This window comes from Tenrec ecaudatus, chromosome 18 (genome assembly GCF_050624435.1).
Source record: "Tenrec ecaudatus isolate mTenEca1 chromosome 18, mTenEca1.hap1, whole genome shotgun sequence".
Taxonomy (NCBI): domain Eukaryota; kingdom Metazoa; phylum Chordata; class Mammalia; order Afrosoricida; family Tenrecidae; genus Tenrec; species Tenrec ecaudatus.
This window is the reverse complement of record NC_134547.1, coordinates 66,749,144-66,771,060: the sequence shown is the minus strand read 5'-3', so window position 1 is coordinate 66,771,060 and position 21,917 is coordinate 66,749,144. Positions and strand designations below refer to the sequence as shown.

The following is a 21,917-nucleotide window of genomic DNA, read 5'->3' as shown; positions in this document are numbered from 1 at the left end:
GAAAGTTCTGGAGTGCTTTTCCTGTGCCCGGCTTCTAGAGGACAGTGAATTGTGGCCCCGAAAACACAACAACAAAACTTGCACAAATGCCCACCCACAGCATCCCTATAGGACAAGGGAGAACTCCCTCTCTGGGTTTCCAAACACTGTAATCCCTTATAGGAGTAGCAAGCCTCGTCTTTGGCCTGTGGAGCAGCTGGTGGTTTCAAACTGCTGACCATAAGGTTAGCAGCCCAATACATAACCACTACTCCACCAGGGCTTAGAATACACCAACCAAAGTATTGACTTGAGTGCGGTTCAGCTCATGGCTGCAGGGTGCCCCGCTGTGCATGAGCAGCCTGCTAGGCTTCTGAGCGTCACGTGAGGGTTGACTCCTCACCCCTGGACCTTCCTATCTCTCACATCCGTGTAAAGGGTCTCCCTTCGGCATCCTCTGCCCATCGTACCGAGAGCCACAGGTTGTAGGTCTATGGCAGGTGGCAAGTTGTACCTCCCTCGTATGCATTTCCTAGCTCCCCGCTTTGATGATCCAAAGGGACGGCTTGTAAAGGGTCCTGGGAATCCGTGTACGACCACAGGGGGCCCAGTCGGGAACAATGGAGCCAACCAACTTTCAGGTCAAAGCACCATCCAAATAACTCTAAACTGCAGGGTGAGACTTGTGGAATTCCAGGGTCTGATCTGTCACCTCCTCCCCCTCTGATTTTTATCTTCCCGTCTCCAGATTCTGACACAAGGCATAAACCCGGGGGTGGCCTGGAGGTACACCCTGCCGAAGGTCGCGAATGGAACGCAGAGCACCACCCGGACGGCCACCCAGAGACACGTGTACTCCTGGAACACGGTGCAGTCAAACTGCTCCGTCGCCTGCGGCGGAGGTATCGGGGTGCCCTTCAATCCGCGCCTCCTGAGAGCATGCTTTCACCCCAGGCCGTTTTCACGCTGTCCAATGTAAATGTACCACAGGAGGGCTGCCCCTCACAGGGACCATCACTGTAAATGCCAATAGTATTGTCTCCCTCCTCGGTGTCTTTCTACACAGAAAGCCACCGATCCTTGTGAGTGTCATCTACCAGTAGGGTGCAAAGGTTATACATCTGAAATTTAAGGGACGCGCGCGCACACACACACACACACACACGTCTCCCTGGTTGGTGTGAGATTCATGTGCTCATTGCTACCTGCAAGGTCGGCAGCTCAAGGCAATACTTTGAAAGAAAAGTGTGGGGGATCTGATCTACCGCTGAAAACTTAGCTCCCCAAACCCTGTGTTAGCACAGTTCCGTTCTGATCCATAGGAGATCATCGTGAGTCAAAATCCACTTGATGGTAACTGGGGAGTACGTGGGCACGCACATACATGCTGTGTCTCGTTCTAACCAAACTGCCATCGAGTTAATTCCAACTCACAACAACCCTGTAAGACTGGGTAGAATTGCCCCTGCGGGTTTCCAAGACTCCCTTCTGTGGGAGTAGAAAGCCTCGTCTTTCTCCCACAGAGTGGCTGGTGGTTTTAAACCGCCGACCTGGCAGTTAGCAGCCCAGCGTGTAACCCACTGTGCCACCAGCGACCCTCTGAGAGAACGAAAGGTGGAGTGTGTATATCTATCTATGTGTGATATTTTAAGTGTATGGTTCAGTTTCCCAAATCCTGCTTTTCCTGTTGTTGTAACTGACCTGCTGGACAGACAGTAGGGTCCAGGCCAGCGAGGAGACAGCGAGGCATGGGTACTGTGTCTTCCCCTGTCCTCAGGGAAGGCAGCAGAGTCTCCCTGGGGAAGGGCAGTCGATTCCATCTGAGCAACAGACCTGGCAAGGAAGGGCCAGCCACCCCCATCCACTCAACTAGATGGAGAAAGTGTCTTTATTTAGACGCCACCATCTCGCTGCTTTGTGGATAAGGCCAAATTTGTCACATGTGTCCCCAGGGGAAAACAAAAGCCCATGTAAGACTCCATGAAACTCACACACGAAGGCTGGTCTCTCGCTTGTAAGTAGGGCGCCTTGGAACCAGGGACTCAGAGAATCAAGGTTCTGATCTCGGCCAATGCTTATGCTTTCGGAGGCCAAGCCAAGTAACCACGGATAAGGACATGCTGCTCTTTAGAAAGACGTTACATGAGTCTAAAGGTAGCACTGTCTATGGGAGTGACATTTTGAAGGTGATGTGCTATAGCCACTGCCGTCGAGTGGCGTCTGCATCAGAGTGCCCGGATGGGATGGAATAGAACTCCTCCTTAGGAAACAGTGGAGGGAAACAAGATACTTCCCCTTTCTCCCACGGAATGGCTACTGGGGTTGAACCGCTGGCCTGATGGTGATCAGCCCAACGTGTCACCCACGACGCCACCAGGGTTCCTTGAGTGGGCAAAACCCACTCTTAGTACCTTGATCCACAGCCTCCTGCCCCTGTTCCAATATCACATCAGCACCCACGTGTGCTTTTGAGGTGCTCAGGTGCGCACCGCAGGCAGCCTGCTGACGTATGTTTGAACTACTCAGAGACCATGCTGTAGGTGTCTTCTCCCACTCTGTTCCTTTTCATCGAGTGTTAGATGCTGAGCCGGTTTTCACAGATCAACTATTCTGTGGTGCATTTCTGTCAACTTCCCAGCATCCAAGGAGAACAGCTGGGGTCAGGAACACAGTTCCTCCTGGGAAGGGAGAGATTGGGCTCCATTCACTGGGAGTGCTTCCAGTCCAGGGAAGGATGCTGGAGAAGTGCATTATGGGATGTTCCTCTTTCCTATATTTAGCAGTCCCTTCAACATGGCTCCTATCAGAAAATGGTATGTCCTAGGCTAATGGGGGACAAGAGTCCCTCTGAGTGTCCCAGAAGCCCACAGTATCTTTTAGGGAACCCCAGTGTGACTTGGATAAATGCCCCCCCCCCCCGACAGGAAAGCAATTTCCATCAGCCAGGAGCAGGACCACCTGCTTAGCATTTTCAGCAGGAGTGACTTCATTGTCCTCAAATTCGACTCCACGCACGATTACCATGTAAATATAGGCAAATGCAATCCAAAGTAGAAATAGCACTTCTGTTGGGGGAGCTGACACATGCAGGGATGCCACACACACTGAAAAAAGCTATGCTTCATGATGAGACATGAGCAGGGAATGAACCCTGACAATAAGATGTGGAACGCGGCCTTCAGTGAGGTCCACTTCTGTTTCCACATGCATCGCGTTGCCGTGGAAGTAGATGGCGCTTTGGGGTAAAGTGGGATCTTGGGGTTTGGCTGCATAATCCACCCGTGGGTCTCTCATTGGGCATTCCTGTGGATGGTCATTCGCCATCGGATGTATACAGGGTGAGCGAAGGCTTGGTGGGCTCTTCTGCTTCTCAGAAGGTTGGCTCTTGTCATTCCACGGGCCCAGAGTCCACACCCATCTCGTGTGCCCAGGAGTCTCACCCTCTAAGGCTGGGAAAACACAAGAACTTCGATCCTATGTAGTGTTCAGGCCAAAAGGAGGTATCTCCACAAACTATTAACCTATCAGCAATGTGGTGGAACAGGAAGCCGAGTTTGGAAAGCAGCCTGCAGGGGTCCCCTCGAATGGTCACTCTGTAACGCTTGATGTCTTACTAGGTTATGTAAGCATAAAGGCCATTTGCTTACAAGATCAGAGAACTCAAGTCAGCTCCTCGCTGTGCAATGCAAGGACCAAGCCAGCCACCGAACCCAAGATCTGCAACGCCTTCTCCTGCCCCGCCTAGTAAGTCACCTGGAGATCCCCCTTCCGGTCCTACTTGTATGTCCCGAGTGGCAGCTCTGTGGATGTGATAGTGAGGTGCTCAGCAGGGACCCAGATAATTAGTGGTTCAAATCCACTCAGCGGTCTGAGGAAGGGACGTTCTGAAAATCCTGGGGGCAGTTCTCCTCTGCCACACGGGCTGGGGGTGGAGGCGCTCTGAGAGGGAATGGACATGAGGACAAGTGACACCAATGTCTGCAGCGCAATAGTATGGGCAACACACCTCCAGTTCTTCTGGTTCAAAGCGACCCGCAGGTCCATGCGATGCCCAGAAAGATAGTGGCAGAAAGGGGGCAGTTGAAATTGAAACAGACGAGTGGGTGTCCGAAAGTCCACAGGAAAAGCGAGTGAAAAGATCACGGAATACGTTCACCAACTATCTGTATTTGTATAGATGTCAGCAAGCCAAATATGCATTTTATTTATGTTGGGTTTTGTAAAACAGAGTGCCATTATATTTCGATTCTATTTTTCCAGGAACTTTTTGGAGCCCTTTGATTTGACTTGTAAAGCCCAGATTTGCTTCCGTCTGGCTAGCCAAACCCAACCTGGGAGCAAGCATGTCTTAACAACAACAACCAACCCCAAGCAACCAAAACCTTTGGGTATTGGCCTCTCTGCTTGGCTTCAAGCAGATATTTATATAGCACAGCGTCCATAGGGATCATTCAAACATTTTAAAAAGCATACTACTGCACAGACCATGAAACCCCAAATGCAAATTAGACAGTAGCGAGACTCAAAATAAAGAGCAAAGCGCCAACTGGAGACTTCGGCTATGATTTTGGCACCCTTGGGGTGGCCCTGAGGCATCGGCTTGCAGGTCGGTGTCGTCTCACTCTTGTATGACCACTCATTTCAAGTCATCTTCCAGCCAAACGAAGTCTTCCCTGAAGTGAGTCCTCTCCTGCCAGAGCTATATCTGCCGACTTGGTTGCGTTTCTTCTCAGCCAGTGTGGTCCTCACCAGGGTTCCAGATCGTCGTAATTAGCAGGCTCAGGTTGGCGGCGATTCAGCCAGATGCGCCGGCTTTACGTCAACGCTTGTAAACACACACACACACACACACACACACACACACACACACACACACACACACACACGAGTGCCTTTTCTTCCTCTAGAAACAGAAGGGCATTTGTTTACATCACTTGGGGTTTCAGCTGGCCACCAACCCCAGTACCCAACAGCCAGCCCGGTTCTTTTAGAAGTGCAAGCCAACTGCATCCTGGGCACAAAGAGGAGGCTGGAATTTGGGGGACTTCCTTGGATTTCCCCCTTTTGCTAAGCCAGTGTCTCTAAGAAATATCAAGTGATTCTACGAACTAACAAGTGACTCCGTACCATTGAGTTGTTATTGAACTTTAGGGGAGATAAGGGGTGGTGTGTGTGTGCACGCACACGTGCATATGTGTGTGTGTGTGTGTGTGTGTGTGTGTGTGTAGAGAGAGAGAGAGCCAGGACACTTGAATGACTAAGCTGATGTTTGATTTTGAATCGCACTCATGATCCCAGTAGCCAACCCAAAACTGGAATGTCATCCCACCTATGTAGCCATGAAACGTAGCAAGCCTAGATCATGTCTGATCTCTAAGTCCTCCCAACAGGCTCCGTGCAGAAGTGCTAGTCTCCATGGAAACAGAGTCCCTGGCTCGTCAACAGTAGAGCAGGCTCTGCTGTGACTGTGGAGTGGACATGGTGAGGTGGCTCCCTGATTACCTGCTCCGCCCTATTCCTTATAGCTTGGTGTTTGCTGTTGGAATATGGGGACACCTGGGGTAGAGCCCATAGCTGCATAGAAGAAATGGGTGTGTCACCAAAGAGTGGGGTGCCATGTGGTTACCCATTGGGCTTCTGAGCTGTAATCTTCTAAGCTGACCCCTATGCCTTGAATTTAACAGGCTCCGTGGATCATCTTGGAAGCCACTGCCTTGGTTAGGCCTTTTATTAAAGTCAAGGTGCCGTAGGGGTTACTCGTTGGGCTGCTAACTTGATAGGTCAGCAGTTCGAAACCACCAGCCACTCCCACAGAGGCAGTCCCAGTAAGATAGCATCCACTCAATGGCCGTGAATTTGGGTGTGGTTTTTGATGTGGTCCATGCTGTTAAAATGTTGCCCGCTGCCATCGAATCAGTCCTGACCCATAGCAGCCCTCGTAGGGATTCCAGGCCCGTAAATCTCGTTCTCATGGAGAACGATTATGGAGCATTTCCTCTTCCGAGGAGGGTGGGAGCATCTTGGCGCAGGGGATGGAGAGTTAGCCGAGCTGCCACACGGAGGACAGGCAAGTCCTGGGAAAAGCCGTCCGCTGTGTTCTTTCTAGTACTTCCACAAAGATGTCCTGCTGTTACACAGAGGCAAGGAACCTGGGCTTCGTGAACAAAAATGCCATTCTTAGAAACAAATGTTGAAATTGATAACTTTGTATAAAACTTCCTGGTATCCAAGGAGAAGTGTGAGCTACCCATAATGCCTAGGAGAGGACCCTTGGCAAGGAGTTTAGACTCCAGTAATTCTGGCTGAATGGATGAATGGATTGCCCAGAGTTTAGATTGGATCGCCCATGGGAGGGCAAGGGATGTGTTTCCCCCTAGTGTGTTACAGGCCACATAGACACCGACTGCTATAAAAGAGCACTTCATTTAAGCCCATCTTATTGGTTCCAAGGTTGACCGAAGACGTTCATCCTGTGCTTAATCTGAAGCTTCACTGAAAGGAGTGTCTTTGTTCCCACTGACAGCTGGTTGCCCGGTGAATGGAGTGAGTGTAGCAGGTCTTGTGCGGGAGGCCAGCAGAGCCGGAAGATCCAGTGTGTCCAGAAGAAGCCCTTCCAGAAGGAGGAGGCAGTATTGCACTCCTTCTGCCCAGTGAGCACGCCGACTCAGGTTCAAGTCTGCAACCCCCAGGCCTGCCCTCCGGAATGGCGCGTTGGGCCCTGGTCTCAGGTAACCTGGGAGACACAGGGTTATTAATGTTTCCTCGTGAGAGGTGAAGGTGGCAAAACCCCAGGAGGTGCCCTGTTCCCTAGTCTCTCAACTGGCCTAGAGGGCTACACACTGAGCTGTTAACCACAAGGTCGGCAGTTCAAATCCACCAGCCACTCCAGAGGAGAAAGATGAGGCTGTCTACTCCTGTATCGATTTTCAGCCTCAGAAACCTAAAGGAGCAGTCCTCCCCTGAACAGGGTCGCTGTGAGTCTGAACCAACTCAATGGCAGTGGAGTTTGGCTTGGGTTGTTCATGTGACGGTGCCCGGGAATCTGCATTTTATCCAGTGTTGGGAGTGAATCGCACTGTGATTTGTTCTAGTCCTCAGAGGTTATGAAATTAAGAACGTGGGGGCCACCCAGGCTATCCAATTAAGCTCAGCTAAATGGGATTTGTGTGTAGACGGGGAAGAGGAATTGGCTGCTGAATTCTCCAAAGCAAATCCGAACAGAAAGACTGAGCCATATGAAGGCGATTGCATGATTGCTTACAAGGGAAAGGGGGGAGGGTTAGCAGAAGACAGGCAGGAGTGGAGCACACAGTGGGATTCAGCCTAAACGTGAGGTTGTTGCTGACTCCCAGTGGAAGGCATAAAATCACAATGCTGGGGGAGCCACGGAATTACCTCTCCTTCCCAACCCAAGGATTCCCTCTATGGCAGAAGTTCTCGGTGAGGGCATATCTACCACACAGCGGACACATTTGTTGATCATCACGATTTAGGAGAGGTTGCTACCAGTATCTAGTGGGCAGAGATGAAAACCACAAAATTCCAACCCCATTGCCAGTGAGTCATTCTGACTCATAAAAGCAAGCATCTTTCCATGCACACGACAGCTTCTCACCACAAGAACTGGCCCCCAGCATCAGTGGTGCCGAGATGGAGAGAGCCTTTTCTGGAGCATCCTCTGCAGATGGGAGCCCAGCCTCTTGTAGACCGTGGGTGGTGACCAAGTCGTGGGGAAGAACCACGAGATGACTGGGTTTCATCACGTGAACTTTGAAGCCAGGCAGCGGGCCCTGGCCACGTTCCTGCCACGTTTTCCTTTAGAGAACTCCACAACCTGGGGCCTATTGGTTTCTAGAAAGCTCAGTAAGTCACAAAGCCATCCCAGCAGAGGTCATAATCTGTTGTGGATTGGGTGTTATTTGGTGTTGCTTAGCCATGGTAGGAAGACTAGACCATCTCTAGAGTGAGATGGGAAAGAATGTCTTTGAGCAAACTTTTGAGGTGCTTTTAACATGGGAGATTGGATATTCATTGATGTTGCCATTAGATGTCATTGAGTCTGTTCAGACTTATTCCGACTACACAGAGCCAAACACTGCCTGCCCTGTACCCTCCATCATTGTTGCTTTATCTGAGCCCATTGTTGCTGCCACCCTGACAATCCGTCTCGTTGAGGGGCCTCCTCTTTCTTCCGGAACCTCTACTTTACCAAGCATGATGACCTTGTCCAGGGACCGGCCCCTCCTGATAACAGAACTAAAGCGCGCATAAGAGGCTGTCTCGCCATCTTTGCTTCCAGAACACATTGCGGCGGTAGTTCTTTGCTCTTTCGGCAGTCTGTGGTACAGTTGCTAATCTTCACCGGTGTCCTCCTGCAAGGGCATCAGTTCTCCTGCAGTATTCTCCATGTGCTGTCCAGTCATGGTCATCTAAAGGAAAGGATACATCTAATACCTGGAGCTATGCTTGGCTCCTTTCTTTGTTATTAGGAGTTGTAATAGACAGAAGGAGAACTCCAAGAATTATTGTAGCTCCACGGATTATTTTTTAGCTCCAAGGGTTACTTTTTAGCTCCAAGGATTATTTTTTAGCTCCAAGGATTATTTTAGCCAAATATCTGTGGTAGGCATGAGTGAAGAGGAATGGGGACTATGAAATTTCAAGAGAAGGGGTCAGTGATGGAAACCAAAAAAGCCAAACTCACTGCTGAGTCACTTTGACTGAGAGCCACCCTCTAGGACAGAGGGAACTGCTCTTCAGGGTTTCCGAGACCGTAAGTCTTTATAGAAGCAGACAACCTCTTTGCTCTCCTGCCAAAGGGCTGGTGAGTCCCAGCTCCCACCCTTGTGCTGGGCAACCAGGGAGCTTTCAGTTCACGAAATGTACTCCAAACGTCATGTGAAAATATTATGAGAGTATATTGTTTGTTAATCTTTTTTAGAATTGTTGGGTCACTTTTTGCTTGCTTATTTTATGACTACTGAAACCAAACACTTGTGTGTGGGTGTTTAAGAACTTACTCAGAACACATGGGAAAGGCCTTCATAATTCGCTCCTGTGACTTCTCATTCCACTAGAGACCATGTCTCTGGAAACACCTGGGGAAGCAATGTGTTCTTTTCACCCTTCTGAAAACAGCCGCAAATAGGTAATCCAACTCGATTAAGAGCTGCCCATTTAGAAATTTTAAATGTGAACTGGTGGCTCTGTTTTTAGTGGTTCTCTCTGTGCCCTAGCATCCGACAGAATTGTTCAAGACCCGTCTCTGCTTCTCGACAGCTGTATGATCAGTGTTTGGGCAAGAGACCTGAGCTCTCCGATGCTCAGGTGCCTCCCCTGTGAGATGACATCACAGATGTCAGGTCATGGGGCTGTGGGGCAGCACCGTGTGCATTTGTTCCCTGCCATGGTCTGCTCATTCGGATCCCACTGTGGTCCCCTTCATCCGTCGTCCTAGCTCTATCCCTCTGAAGAATGTGAAGGACACTTCACAGGGGCCTCAGAACAGACCCAAATGTTTGCCCGTTGACAAAGGAGCCAAGCTGAGAGGAGCCACATCCCATATGGCCCTCCTGGAGAAACACAAGTTGACTACTCTTTAAAGCTCAGGGAGGGGACACCTGCCTTTGGTACAAGGCCAGGCCCAGAGCCAAGGTCGTCTGAGTCACCAACAACGTGGTTTTAGCAACACATCTGAAAACACGGCAGCGTTTCCTGCCTGATCTCGTTCACGGGTCTGGCAAACGTCGGGAGAGGAGGAGGGAACGTGGCTTGTCCCTCAAGCAGGTGTGTGTGGTAGGGGGTGGATCAGATGAGAGCTCATGTGCTTGGCCCAACACACAGCACCAAGACGGATGTTAAGTGCACAAACTGGGCCCCCCCCCCCTCCTTATTTTCACAGACTGCCTTCGTTGTTTTTTTGTTTTGTTTTGTTTTTCTATCTTGTTGGCTGGGTTGTCAAGGAGGTGAGCAGACTTGGTTCAAGTTTAAGAGAAGCGTTTTCTTGCAGGAAGAGAACGACTTTCACTCGACTTCACACGTGATGATGCTCAAAAGTATTTGGGCGCGTGCCCAAGGAAAGCGTTTGGGAGAGAGTGACAAGGGAAAAAGGAAAACAGCCCGAGATGTGGAAATGCACAGAGCCATGCTTCCGCAAACTCAGGGCCCGTCCCTGAGCGCTCGAGCTCTCTGGCTAACGTCGGAGGCGGTCGGCCTGTTGTAATGGACGGGTATTTCGGATGAATATCCTTCCTGGGAGCACGCAGCGGGAGGAAGCGGGAGGAGGGGAGCCCGCAGGCTTCCTGAGTTGGGCTGGCTCGCGGACTTTTCTAAGTCAGCTCGAGAAGCAGCCGTGAGCAGCAAAGATGGAGTCCAGCCTGCAGCTCTGGCGGAAGCCTCTGCTCAAGCCAAACCCCAAGACTTTTTAAAAGCTTCTTCGCGGCGTTAAAGACATGAGCTTGCCTTCGTTGTTTTTATACATCTACATACACCTGTGGGGTACCCCAAACCACCACACACCCCCTTTGAAGTTACATCAGTGCATACTCATAGCAAGCTTAAAGGCTGGAGTCAAACTGCCCTCCCAAGAGTCTCTCTCACCCTCCGGAAGGTGGGGATGGGAGGCAAGTGCTGACCTTTCCATTGGGAGCCAGGCACTTCCCCGCTGCACCCCCTGGCTCCTTACACAGAGACGCCTGCAGTCGTTCTCCTTGTTTGGGAAGCCCGTCATCCTCGGTAGCCAAGTGGCCAAGTGAACTCTGCCTCAAGAAGCCAAAGAAGAGACGTAGTCTCACTAATGAACTGCTTTCCAAATGGCTACCGTGTGGGCTATAAAGAGCAGCCCTCTCTGCCAGCTTCTTAAGGAAGCGCCCTTTCAGTCCTGCTGCAGCTTCGTAGCCACGGGGCACTGGGAGTATTGAAGGCAGAGCGAACGTACATTTTAAGGCAAGTTCTGGCCTCTCCTGGAATCCTCCGGCTGCCTGTGAGGGATTGTTTGGGGCATTTCGTTCAGACACTGAGAACTGTGTTGGCAAGCCCTCCGGTCATATTTGCTCACCTTGGACGCAGAAGGAAAGCATCTCCGTGGCGTTTCTTTTGTCTCCTCCAGTGTTCCAAGACCTGTGGGCGAGGGGTGAAGAAGCGTGAAGTCCTGTGTATGAGTTCAGCCGCAGCCAGCCACCTCCCCGACAGTATGTGTGCCAGCCTCCCGAAGCCGGAGTGCCAGAAGGCCTGCGTGCTGGGCCGGTGCCCCAAGAACACCCGGCTGCAGTGGGTTGCCTCCGCGTGGAGTGAGGTATGAGCGTACACCTGCGATGCTTCGCTCACCTACCAGCTTCCAGCATCCCAAAGCTCGGTTCTGTTCAGCATTCACACGAGCTGTTGATTGGTTGCCCATCGCACCCTCCTGATGTCATCACACCTTGATTAAGCTTACCCATCACACTGGCTGCACCTGTGCTCAGGCAGTGGGGAGTGGTGGGAGGGGTGTGTGTGTGTGTGTGTGTGTGTGTGTGTGTGTGTGGACCTGTGTTAAGGCAGTGGGGAGTGGTGGGAGGTGTGTGTGTGTGTGTGTGTGTACCTGTGCTCAGGCAGTGGGAAGTGGTGGGAGGTGTGTGTGTGTGTGTGTGTGTGTGTGTGTGTGTCTGGACCTGTGCTCAGGCAGTGGGGAGTGGTGGGAGGTGTGTGTGTGTGTGTGTGTGTGTGTGTGCGTGTGTGTGCTGGACCTGTGCTCAGGCAGTGGGAAGTGGTGGGAGGGGTGTGTGTGTGTGTGTGTGTCTGGACCTGTGTTAAGGCAGTGGGGAGTGGTGGGAGGTGTGTGTGTGTGTGTGTGTGTACCTGTGCTCAGGCAGTGGGAAGTGGTGGGAGGTGTGTGTGTGTGTGTGTCTGGACCTGTGCTCAGGCAGTGGGGAGTGGTGGGAGGTGTGTGTGTGTGTGTGTGTGTGTGTGTGTGTGTGTGTGTGTGTGTGTGTGCGCGCTGGACCTGTGCTCAGGCAGTGGGAAGTGGTGGGAGGGGTGTGTGTGTGTGTGTGTGTCTGGACCTGTGCTCAGGCAGTGGGAAGTGGTGGGAGGTGTGTGTGTGTGTGTGTGTGTGTGTGTGTGTCTGGACCTGTGCTCAGGCAGTGGGAAGTGGTGGGAGGGGTGTGTGTGTGTGTGTGTGTGTGTGTGTGTCTGGACCTGTGCTCAGGCAGCGGGGGGTGGTGGGAGAGGTGTGTGTGTGTGTGTGTGTGTGTGTGTGTGTGTGTGTGTGTCCTTCCATCATCCCACCCCATGAATTTCACATGGATGCCCCAAACTTACATCAAAACACAGCTGCTCAGTGGACCCAACCACGGTGCCCTGCACCCTGATAGCTTCTTCTTTTGGCCCCCAGTGCTCCGCCTCCTGTGGTCCCGGTGTGAGGACGCGGGAACTGAAGTGCATCGAGAAGGTCTTCCAGGGAAAGATGGTAACTTTTTCAGAACGTCGGTGCCGCAATATTAAGAAACCCAGCCTGCATTTGAATGAAGCCTGCGACCGAGGAGCTTGCCCAGCCTGGCAAGTGTACAATCTGGCAGCTGTGTGGTACACGTCGCCATGGCAACAGGTGCGTATCTGTGGATTTTGTTGTTAGGCGGCGGCAAGTCGATTTCCTCTTCCTAGGCACCCCATTCTCGAATGGATTCTTGTGAGGAGCAGATGGCAGATCGTTTCGACCACAGAGCTGCTGGGCGGTTAGAACCACCGACCTCTGGGTTCACCGTCGGGCGCTTCACCATTGCACCACCGGGCTCCTCCTCGCACACAGATGTAGGAGATCTGCCTGTGAGTGAGAGTCAGGGAAGGAGCCATTCCCCCACCGACTGTTGTCCTCTGAGGTCCGCGTGCGGCCCAGTCGAGGCTCTGGAGCAGGACCGGCTCGTGTTCCTGTTCTCCCGTTCCACCGCCTCGAGAACACTGGCGTGGTAATTTCTTGCAGATTTTCTTGATTGAATATCTGAGGTGGTGGACGTAAAACGACGCCGTCGCCTGGTGCTGATGTTGCTGCTGCTGCTTAAACTGCCAGCGGAGCCGCCTGAGTCTTTAGAAGTGCCGTTCACAGTCTTACTCTTCTGGTTCTTAGGTCATACTCCGAATAATGTCACAGCAGCAGGCGTCGCTCAGCCACCGCGATCCCACGGTGTTTTCCATGCCTTCTCCAGTATCTCACATAGCCCTTGAAATTGACCTGCTCCTAGGTGGGCACCCACTCGCTCGCCGCCTTTGAGTCCATGCCAGCTCTCAGTGGCCTACAGGACAGGGTAGAACTGCCCTGTAACTGTTCACGGGAGTAGACAGCCCTGTCTTTCTCCTGCAGGGCAGCTGGCAGGTTCGAACTACTGACCTTGTGATTTTGCGGATGGGACCAAGGGTTGAGCAGTTCGGCCAAGGACATCGAGCTCTTAAGCCCATCAGCTTTTAAAGCTGAGCAAACTTGGCTGTAACTTGGTTCCCCTTGGTTTCCTTCTTGCTGGTGAGGGTTAGTATGTGGTCTTCAGCCTCAGAGACCCATAGCTTTTAGGAAGCCAACGCTGTGAATTAGCCCTTGAAGTCTTCCAGGCAACACACGTGTTCAGAGGGCCGACTGGCTTGAGAAATGTTACCCACTTCACTATTTAACCTTGGGGCGGATTCTTACAGAATTTTCTGTTTGTGTGTTGATGGGTTTGTATAAGTACATTTTATGACTGCCCTTGAGTATTTAGATCTCTCTCTCTATATATATCTATATATCTATATATATACATATATATGTACACACACATATATTATATATGATGTTATATATCTATATATAACATCACCAAGCTCATGGTAAGTGAATGAAAAAATGATGGCATTTTGAAGCCCCTCCCCGGTGTGCGTGTGTATGGAGGAAAATAGGAACGAACACATGGAGGAATGGAAAGGAAATCCGGACAATCCCAGGTTCCCAGTGGGCTAGGCCTTGTTCTAAGAGCTTATATGCTACGTTGCAATGATTGCTCTTTGTAGTTCTTTAAAATCACCACGAATTTAAAAGGTAAAGGAATTTGGAGACTCTCTCTTATCATACTTCAGAGAACAAGGGTCAGCAAACCATGGCCAGCAGGCTGGATCTGCCCCTCCCACCTGCCCACTTAGGGAAATAGCCTTTACAGGGACCCAGCCATCCTCATTCGCTTCCGTGGTGTCTGGGGCTGCTCTCACGTGTAAAGGCAGGGTCGAGTAGCTATGATGGAAGCCCTGTGGCCCCTATGGACTAAAATACTGACTTCTAGGCCCTGTATGATACCAGGTGACCAACCGCTACTGTAGATGAGTTGGTGACAACCACGTGGTGATATTTGGGTGTTGGCTTCCTTCTATTACTGCTTCCTTATCTATGATTGCATTGTCTGATCCCGTTCTTTCTACCCTGGCATACCTGTTGCACCCAACTCCAGCCCACTGAGTGAAGCTGGGGCAAGGCAAGGCCTCCCCTGCCTGCGTTAAAATGCCAGCCAGAGAACAAGGATCACATGGCAGGTTTTCTGAAGCAAAACAAAAAGCAGGGCTTTCAGTTGGCTCCTTCCAGCTTCACCCCCTGCTGAGAATGTGTATTCCCATCTCAGATTTACCTACTGAATCAGAACCTCTGGTTTAAGAGGATCCCCTAGGAATGGGGGATCTGGCAGGCTCCCCCATGAAAATGAAAATGCTCCTCTAGGGATGAATGAGAGTGAACCAGTTCAGAGCGCTGATGAAAAGAAACGTAAATAGCTCCCAAGGAGCCCTACTGGTGCTGCAGGTTGGGCATCAGGCAGATAACCACAAGGTTGATGGTTCAAACCCACTAGCTGCTCGGAGGGGAGGGAGAGGGAGAAAGATGAGACTGTCTACTCCAGTAAAGATTGACAGCCTAGGAAACCCCATACAGGGCTGTGATATTGAGTTGGAATCAACTCAGTGGTAGTAGGTTTGGGTTTTTGCACCCTGAAAATAGCTTTAGTATTTTAATATGTGTATCTGGCAAAAATAAGATTACTGACAATGTTTGATCCTCTTTCTTTCATATATATTTTTTTCTTTTCCACTTTAATTGATCAGGGAAATCACTGATCACAGATAGCTGACACTAACTTGGAATCTGGGCTTAAGACAGAACTTCTGACTTGTCTCCAGTGGGCCTTTCTCTTCCTGCCCTAGTTTTGATTATGCGCTTCACTGTGGTATCTACAGAGATCGTCTGGAATTCTTGACATTCTGTGATGGATTGCTTAGATGTGTCTGTATTTGTCTCTGCATTCTTACGGCCACTCCTTTATTTCTGAAACCACCCTTCTGAATGAGTCAGCCACCTGGGTGATCTTGGGCTCTAGCTAGAGCCGTTTCCTAAGATCCTGATCAGAGCAGAGGGACCGCACACCTTAGAATAGACACCATGGCCTGTGAGCACAATGCCTGGGCCTGGCCTGCCCATTTTGACCTCAGCCAGGCTGATAATGACCTTAAGCAGTGGAGGGTCTCTTTTGTGTCATGGCCATGAGAAGGGGCACTGTCCCTGTCCACTGAGCACTCTACGGGCCTCTCTCCCCTCCCCTGCAGTGCACGGTGACCTGTGGAGGAGGGGTCCAGACCCGGGCCGTCCACTGTGCACAGCAGGGCCATCCATCCTCTGGCTGCCTGCTCCACCAGAAGCCGCCAATGTTGCAAGCCTGTAACACCAACTTCTGTCCAGCCCAGGACAAGAGAGGTAAGAGACTCCACGCCCCAGTTCATTCCACTGGTCTGCAGCAAATTTCTTGACAGTCCCGCCATGTTTGGTGGGGAGCTTGTGCATTGCACAACTCTAGTGGGATCCGTTGATGTGCCCAGCGCCCCCTAGGGGTACACAGAGACACTTTGCTCCCAGGTCCTCTCTGCCCCAAGACATGGTGACTGCCCTGTCTGCTCTCACTGTGACTGGTCCCAAGTTTTAATCATACACTCTAGCATGTTAGCCGTGGATCCTTGGTTTGGAATGAGAAAAGGTGGCTACCTTTGGAAACTAACACCCTTCTTAAAAAAAAAAAAAAAAAACCTAAGAATTTTCGTAGTTTAACAGACAAATGGGTAACTTCCACGTGCCAGGAATTCGGATGATCAAGTGTGGATGCGTAAGAACTGCCTTCCAAAGTTCGCATCCTGAGGTGGAGCTGGGAGACTCCCGGGTACCCGCTCTTACGCGCCCCGGTCTATCCCAAGCACGTGTTAAAACGGGCTCGCTGCCATCAGTGGAGTTGAGTTCCCTCACAAACTTGTCTTGGTCATCTTAGGGTGCTCTCCAAACAAGGTCCAGGATGAAGGGGTCTGTCACCTTCATTCCAGGGCAGAGAAGTTAGCTCAGAGGTTATGGCGAGTGGTTTGTTGTTGTTGTTGTTGTTTTGAGGGACTCATGGGGGGGAGGGTGTGGGTGGGGGAGCAGTCACCAAGCAGGAGTCCTGATAGATTTTCTCAAAGGCCACAGGTGGGCAAAAAGACAGCCTAGGCAGTTTCGCCCATCATGGCAACACACCTGTCCATTCTTCCAAGGGCAGCAGGGAGGTGGTCCAGGGGCGATCCAAGGAGAAGGTCCTTGGGAGATCATGCCCCGTATACTTCCAGCCCCAGCATTTCCCCTTCAGGTGCCTCTTTGTTCACCAAATCCAAAGGACATTTCCAAGAAGCATGACGGGAGCCCCTCCGGGCTGTTGCTGGGGTGTGGTATAAATGGAAGCACACAGACTGCTTCCAGGGCCGGTCAGAGGGCTGGAAACACTGCCTTTGATGTGTATCAGCCTAGACGGAGAATAGGTCCCCCACACCACAGCTCCTCATTTTTAAGATTATGAGTGTCTAACACAGGTCTCTAAGATCACGTAGCAAAGCTTTCTGACTATGATGGCCAAGTCAGTGAGTAAGCACGCTCCCGGGACGACACATTCAGAATTTTGTTTTGTTTTTTGGTAGTGGAAGTAAGTTCAAACGAAGTGCCGGGAGTCCTAATTGAAAAACAGGAATTCAATTACCTGAAGGAACCCGCTTTTCTTCCCCGGCCCCATTCATTTCTAAAGTAATCTGATCAAACAGGAAGTATTCTTTCTTTTGGCCTTAATCAGATTTTCTTGTGCTTGAGACTTCTTGTCCGGCACGTACCTGCGGGGTGCTGTGTGAACCCAACCACAGCGCTGCCACAGCTGCCCGGCTTCTGACTGATTCTGCCGATCCGTGGTAGATCAGATTAGATTCAGGCCTGAGCCGCCCCTGACCACCCCTGTCCGTGCCACGTCCCAGCTAAGAATTCTTGGTGGTGGATTTCTACCTCCTCCTCCAGCCTTAGCCCGAGGCTGGGGCATCTCTTTGGTCTGCTCTTATCTAAGAGGAGAACGCTACTTGAGCATCAACTTCTCAGAACCAGGCAACGCTGGGATTGTGTAGCTCTAAAGCCTTTCTCAACAGAAGGATTACAGAACTGGGACAAGTGGCCATGTTCTCCTCGATCCTCTCCTTCACCATCAGGGATGTATCACTCTCACACACACACACACACACACACCCCTATAAACATCTGTCTCCATAGCAACATATCCTAGCTGTAGAGATGAAGGCGAGCATGCAAGCCACCCCCTCCCCCGCCCCTAGCATTGTCAGCAAGACCACAAGACAGTGACAAATCACAATGTCTCCTGGGCAGAGTCAATGTGTGGCCCATGCGAGCCCAGAGCCCATTGACCTTAATGCCTCTGGTTCCCTCAGCACTGAGCACCACCACCTCCACCACCACCCCTGCCCCCGCCATATGTGCTAATGAACAGATGCAGGAGGGCATGGACGAATGGTGCGTGCAGCCCTGGGTGGCCTTCTGCATCATTCAAACCCAGCTCACTGGGTATCTGCTACACACCCCTGGCTCTCATCTCAAGACAGCAGCAGCAGAAGGCAGGGTCTCCGTTCTCAGCCTCTGAAGAGAGCGTGTCTAAGGAGAAGGAGCTCTGGGAGTAAATACGTATAAGCAATGGAGTGTAGTCTTTGGAACAGGGCTGGCCATTCCACCTGTGTTGTTGAGGCCAGGTGCAAGGGGAGCCAAGGGCAGCTTGATGAAGACTTGACTGAGTCTTTCAGGTATCTTTTGGAGGAGTGAAGGATGAAGTGGACGGGAAAGAGGTTGAAGATCATTGTGATCTCTTTGGCCAAGCCTTTGGCCTATAGTTTTCCTCAGGGTGCCTTCTCCGTTGTTCTCCCATTCCCGCCCCGTCCCAGGGCGAGTTGGGAGCCCGTCCACACCACAGCCCCGTCTGTGTGCCTTATAGCTCTTAGCCAAGCAACCAATGGTGAGAGCCACAGAGTATGTTTGCTGGAAACACGAATGGGCAGTGAGCAGCCCCGTGATGATCCAGGAAGAAGATGGTTCTGTGACTCTTCCCCACGCCCCCACTGAGAGCCAGGCATTCTGCTAGGCTCTGTGAGTGTTTCAGAGGACCAGGCCTCCCCTCGAAGAGCTTATAGTCACGGGTCACTTTCTGGTCATTGCGGTAACTCAACATCAACACCACAGAAGGCACAGCTTGCCCAAGTTGCCATCTTCCCATTTTCCAGGGCAGCCAACAGGTGTGCAGTGCCCTGGTTCCCCTCCCACACTGACAGCCCCTTCAAGAGTATCTACCTAATAGAGTCATTCCAGTGGGGTGCCGTACCTGGGTGTCTTGGTTGGCGTCTACACCTTGGAAGACCCATCGTTACGGCTTGGCGTGCATTACACAATCCGCTCTATCTGAGCAGGAGAGCAACACAGGAACGGCGTGTCCTTTAGCACCTGCACAGTTTCACACTGCTTCCGTCAGCTGGGCGGTGCCTGGGCTGCAGCTCCCTGATCCTAGTAAGCTGCATCCAGCCCATGGAAGTCCGCAGTCTCCGATGAGGGAGGGAACGGGGAGAACAGACCGCACTGAATTGAGGAAGGAAGAAGGAACTAGAGTCAGGAAAATGGATTTGGAAGTGTACATTCTGCCACTTACTCGCTGGGTAGCTCTGTCAGACGCACACCCCCACCCACCCACCACGTGTGATGTTGCCCCATTCACAATGCAAGCCGGGCACAGTGCGTGGGCTGACGTGTATTGGGGTCACTTTTTCATATATGGCCGATGCAAAAACACATCCTGTGGTTAGCACAAAGGGGCTCTTGATCATTAGGTGCTATTTCTCAAACGGGGAAAGAATGTTGACTTAAAAAGAAAGAAGAAAACTGGTGTGAAGATTAATTAAATCCATTCGCTTTGGAACATTCGTTTGCTCGCACCGTCGTGAACTCACACCCTTTGATGGCTCAGTCGTATTAAGAAGGGCTGTGCACTCCTCACCACAGTTAACTTTGACCCCCGGAGGACAGGCTCGAACTGCCCCTGCAGGCGTCCGAGACTGTAGAAAGTCTCATCTTTCTCCCAAGGGAGCTGCGGGTGGTTTTGAACTGCTGACCTTGCAGTTAGCAGCCCAACGTGTAACCACTGTGCCACTTAGTGGCCGTGGGTTTATTTTGTGTTGGGTCTGGCTTTGGAGTGATCATTAGTATGAGTTTAGATTATCCACCAAGCTGAATCGACCATTACTCTGTGCGCTGCCAGGCCCCGGCCCCTCTCCGGTCCCCATCAAGCCCAAAAGGTTAGTGGGAGAACCACTCAGCGGTGTGAGGCAGATGACATTGGAAGCCTTTGTCTCCTCGGAGCGCACAGGCTGAGCACCCTCATGCCCTCAACGCGCTTTCTCTTTGCAGAGGATCCATCCTGTGTCGATTTCTTCAACTGGTGCTACTTCGCTCTCCAGCAGGGCTTCTGCAACCACATGTTCTACGGTCAGCATTGCTGCAGGACCTGCACCCAGAAGAGCTGATGGGGATGACCCTTCCCCAGTGCCCCAGGGCCTGCGTTTCACCCTCGGACCCTAGGACCCTCCCCAGCAGACCATGGTGAGCCAGTGTCTGCCTTGTCCGGGGAGACAGCCGAGGCACATGGTACACTGAAGCGCTTGAAAATGGGAAGCGGTGACACATCTGACTGGCCACACACCAAAAATGAAAGAAAGAAAAGATTGGCACCAGGACCTGAGGGGGGCGGTGTGTGCATCACACGGAGGTGTGTTGATTTTTAAATTTTTTGACATAGTGAGAGCTGGTCATCTTTGGGACCGATTTCCCCTTCAGACTTCAAAGGGCTCAAGGGCCAACACGGCTCTTTTGGAAAGTCCTTTAGGTAACGAGAGTGAGCTGGAGGCATCGACGCAATGGGACACTAGCCTAACTGATGCTCAGCGCCCACAGTTGGACCAAGACTCTGAACAGCCCAAACCAGGAATCCAGTGAGGAACCAGATGGTGCTCGGCATGGTGCTTGCTGCTGGCCTAGCAAGCTTCATGTTATGTTTATTCCGAGTGTGAGTGAGTGAGTGTGTGTGTGTGTGTGAGAGAGAGAGAGAGAGAGAGAGAGTGTGTGTGTGTGTGTGTGTGTGTGTGTGTGTGTGTGTGTGTTCTTCTCACAGGGTCTCAAAGACTCAAATGACCAACTTGAAAAGTGTCCCCAGGGCAACATGGACCATGTCAGATGTCCATTTCATCAGAATTCACACTCTGAACACTCTTTCACAAAGAGGCCAAGGTTGGCTTTCTTCAACTGATACCAACCATTTGACTCCTGGTGCTAGACAAACCCTTAGGTGCTATTTGGGGGTGAGCCGTGGTAAGCTGCTCGCTTCTGGTAAACAGCTCCTGAACCAGACTTAGTGCCACCCAGTCAAAGGACTCATCGCAACCCTGTGGGACAGAGTTGAACCGCCCCTTGGGCTTTCTAAGGCTGTTCATCTTTATGGCAGTAGAAAGCTTCCTCTTTCTCCCAAGGAGACAATGGTGGTTTCGAACCGCTGGCCTTGTGTTTAGCAGTTCAACGTGTAGCCCATTATGCCACCAGGGCTCGTTGGTAAACATCTAGGAGGAGATGTTTACCGAATTACAAATAACAGTGTTTTCAAAGAAAAGAGACCAAGCTTTATTTATAACATTGCCTACAGCTTAGCAAGAACGGCTAGCAAAATTGAAGGCTGCTCTGGCCTTTCCCCTACCAGTTGACGCGTTTCGATTTGCTCTAGGATTTAATTAACAAGAACACGAACAGCAGCGAAAATCCCAGAGGCAGTAAAAAAGTTCATCTGTCTTCTTCCACGTGAAAATATTCATCCATCATAATATGCCAAGACCCTCCAGTGAATACGAGTATTTTAGAATCTTTCTGGTGCTATTTCCAGTCTTTTGGAAGCCAGCTGATAGTAGGCACTAATGAGTTTTAAATTGTTCTCAATTGGGAAAACACCATACCGGTTTGCCAATACCAAAGTAACTTATAAGACATTTTTTTGGGACAAGTGGTTATAAAGGGCATATTTATGTAAGTCTAGTCTATTCCTAAACTTCTTTGATGAATGTAACCCAATTTTACTGCTTTTAAAAAAATGTCTTATTTCAAACAAGGATTAGCCAACTCAGCAAACCACCCCCCCAGACAGTGGTCAGTTAAATTTAGCCTTCCCTTTGTTCTCATTCTAATGAAAATCATGCGTTCTCGAATGGCGAATGGCGGAGAAACTATGATTAGAAGCTACTCTCCCTCTAGGCTTGCCTTAAAGTGGTGTCACTGAACATCAGGAAAAGCAGGACAAAAAGGTCTCCCGCCACCACACCCCCCATGCCCTCTGACAAACTGCAAGCCACGTGTCTCATTAAATATCATTATTGTATGGGGAAAAAATTAATTTATTAATGAATAGCTTGTTCTCATGTGTTGCCACTTGCTTCTCGGAGCAAGTGTTCATGAGTGCCGAGGGAAAATGTTGAATGAAACTATGGATTATAGAAGCAGAGTCAAAATATATGTGTAATATTTAATTATTTTATAAGTTCTA

At 50.9% G+C, this 21,917-nt stretch overlaps 1 protein-coding gene and 1 pseudogene across 1 annotated transcript in view; one reads left to right on the top strand and one right to left on the bottom strand.

Annotated features, from left to right (window-relative positions):
• The window catches only part of ADAMTS18 (ADAM metallopeptidase with thrombospondin type 1 motif 18), a 136,558-nt gene extending 116,698 nt beyond the window's left edge, over window positions 1-19,860 (top strand). The window contains exons 17-23 of the mRNA XM_075537171.1: window positions 728-881; window positions 3,597-3,723; window positions 6,503-6,707; window positions 11,087-11,272; window positions 12,350-12,562; window positions 15,562-15,709; window positions 19,745-19,860. Coding sequence (XP_075393286.1) covers window positions 728-881; window positions 3,597-3,723; window positions 6,503-6,707; window positions 11,087-11,272; window positions 12,350-12,562; window positions 15,562-15,709; window positions 19,745-19,860 — 1,149 coding nt within the window. The remainder of the gene's footprint in view (window positions 1-727; window positions 882-3,596; window positions 3,724-6,502; window positions 6,708-11,086; window positions 11,273-12,349; window positions 12,563-15,561; window positions 15,710-19,744) is intronic.
• On the bottom strand, window positions 19,038-19,155 carry LOC142432950 (small nucleolar RNA SNORA51; annotated as a pseudogene).
• Window positions 19,861-21,917: the final 2,057 nt, after the last annotated feature.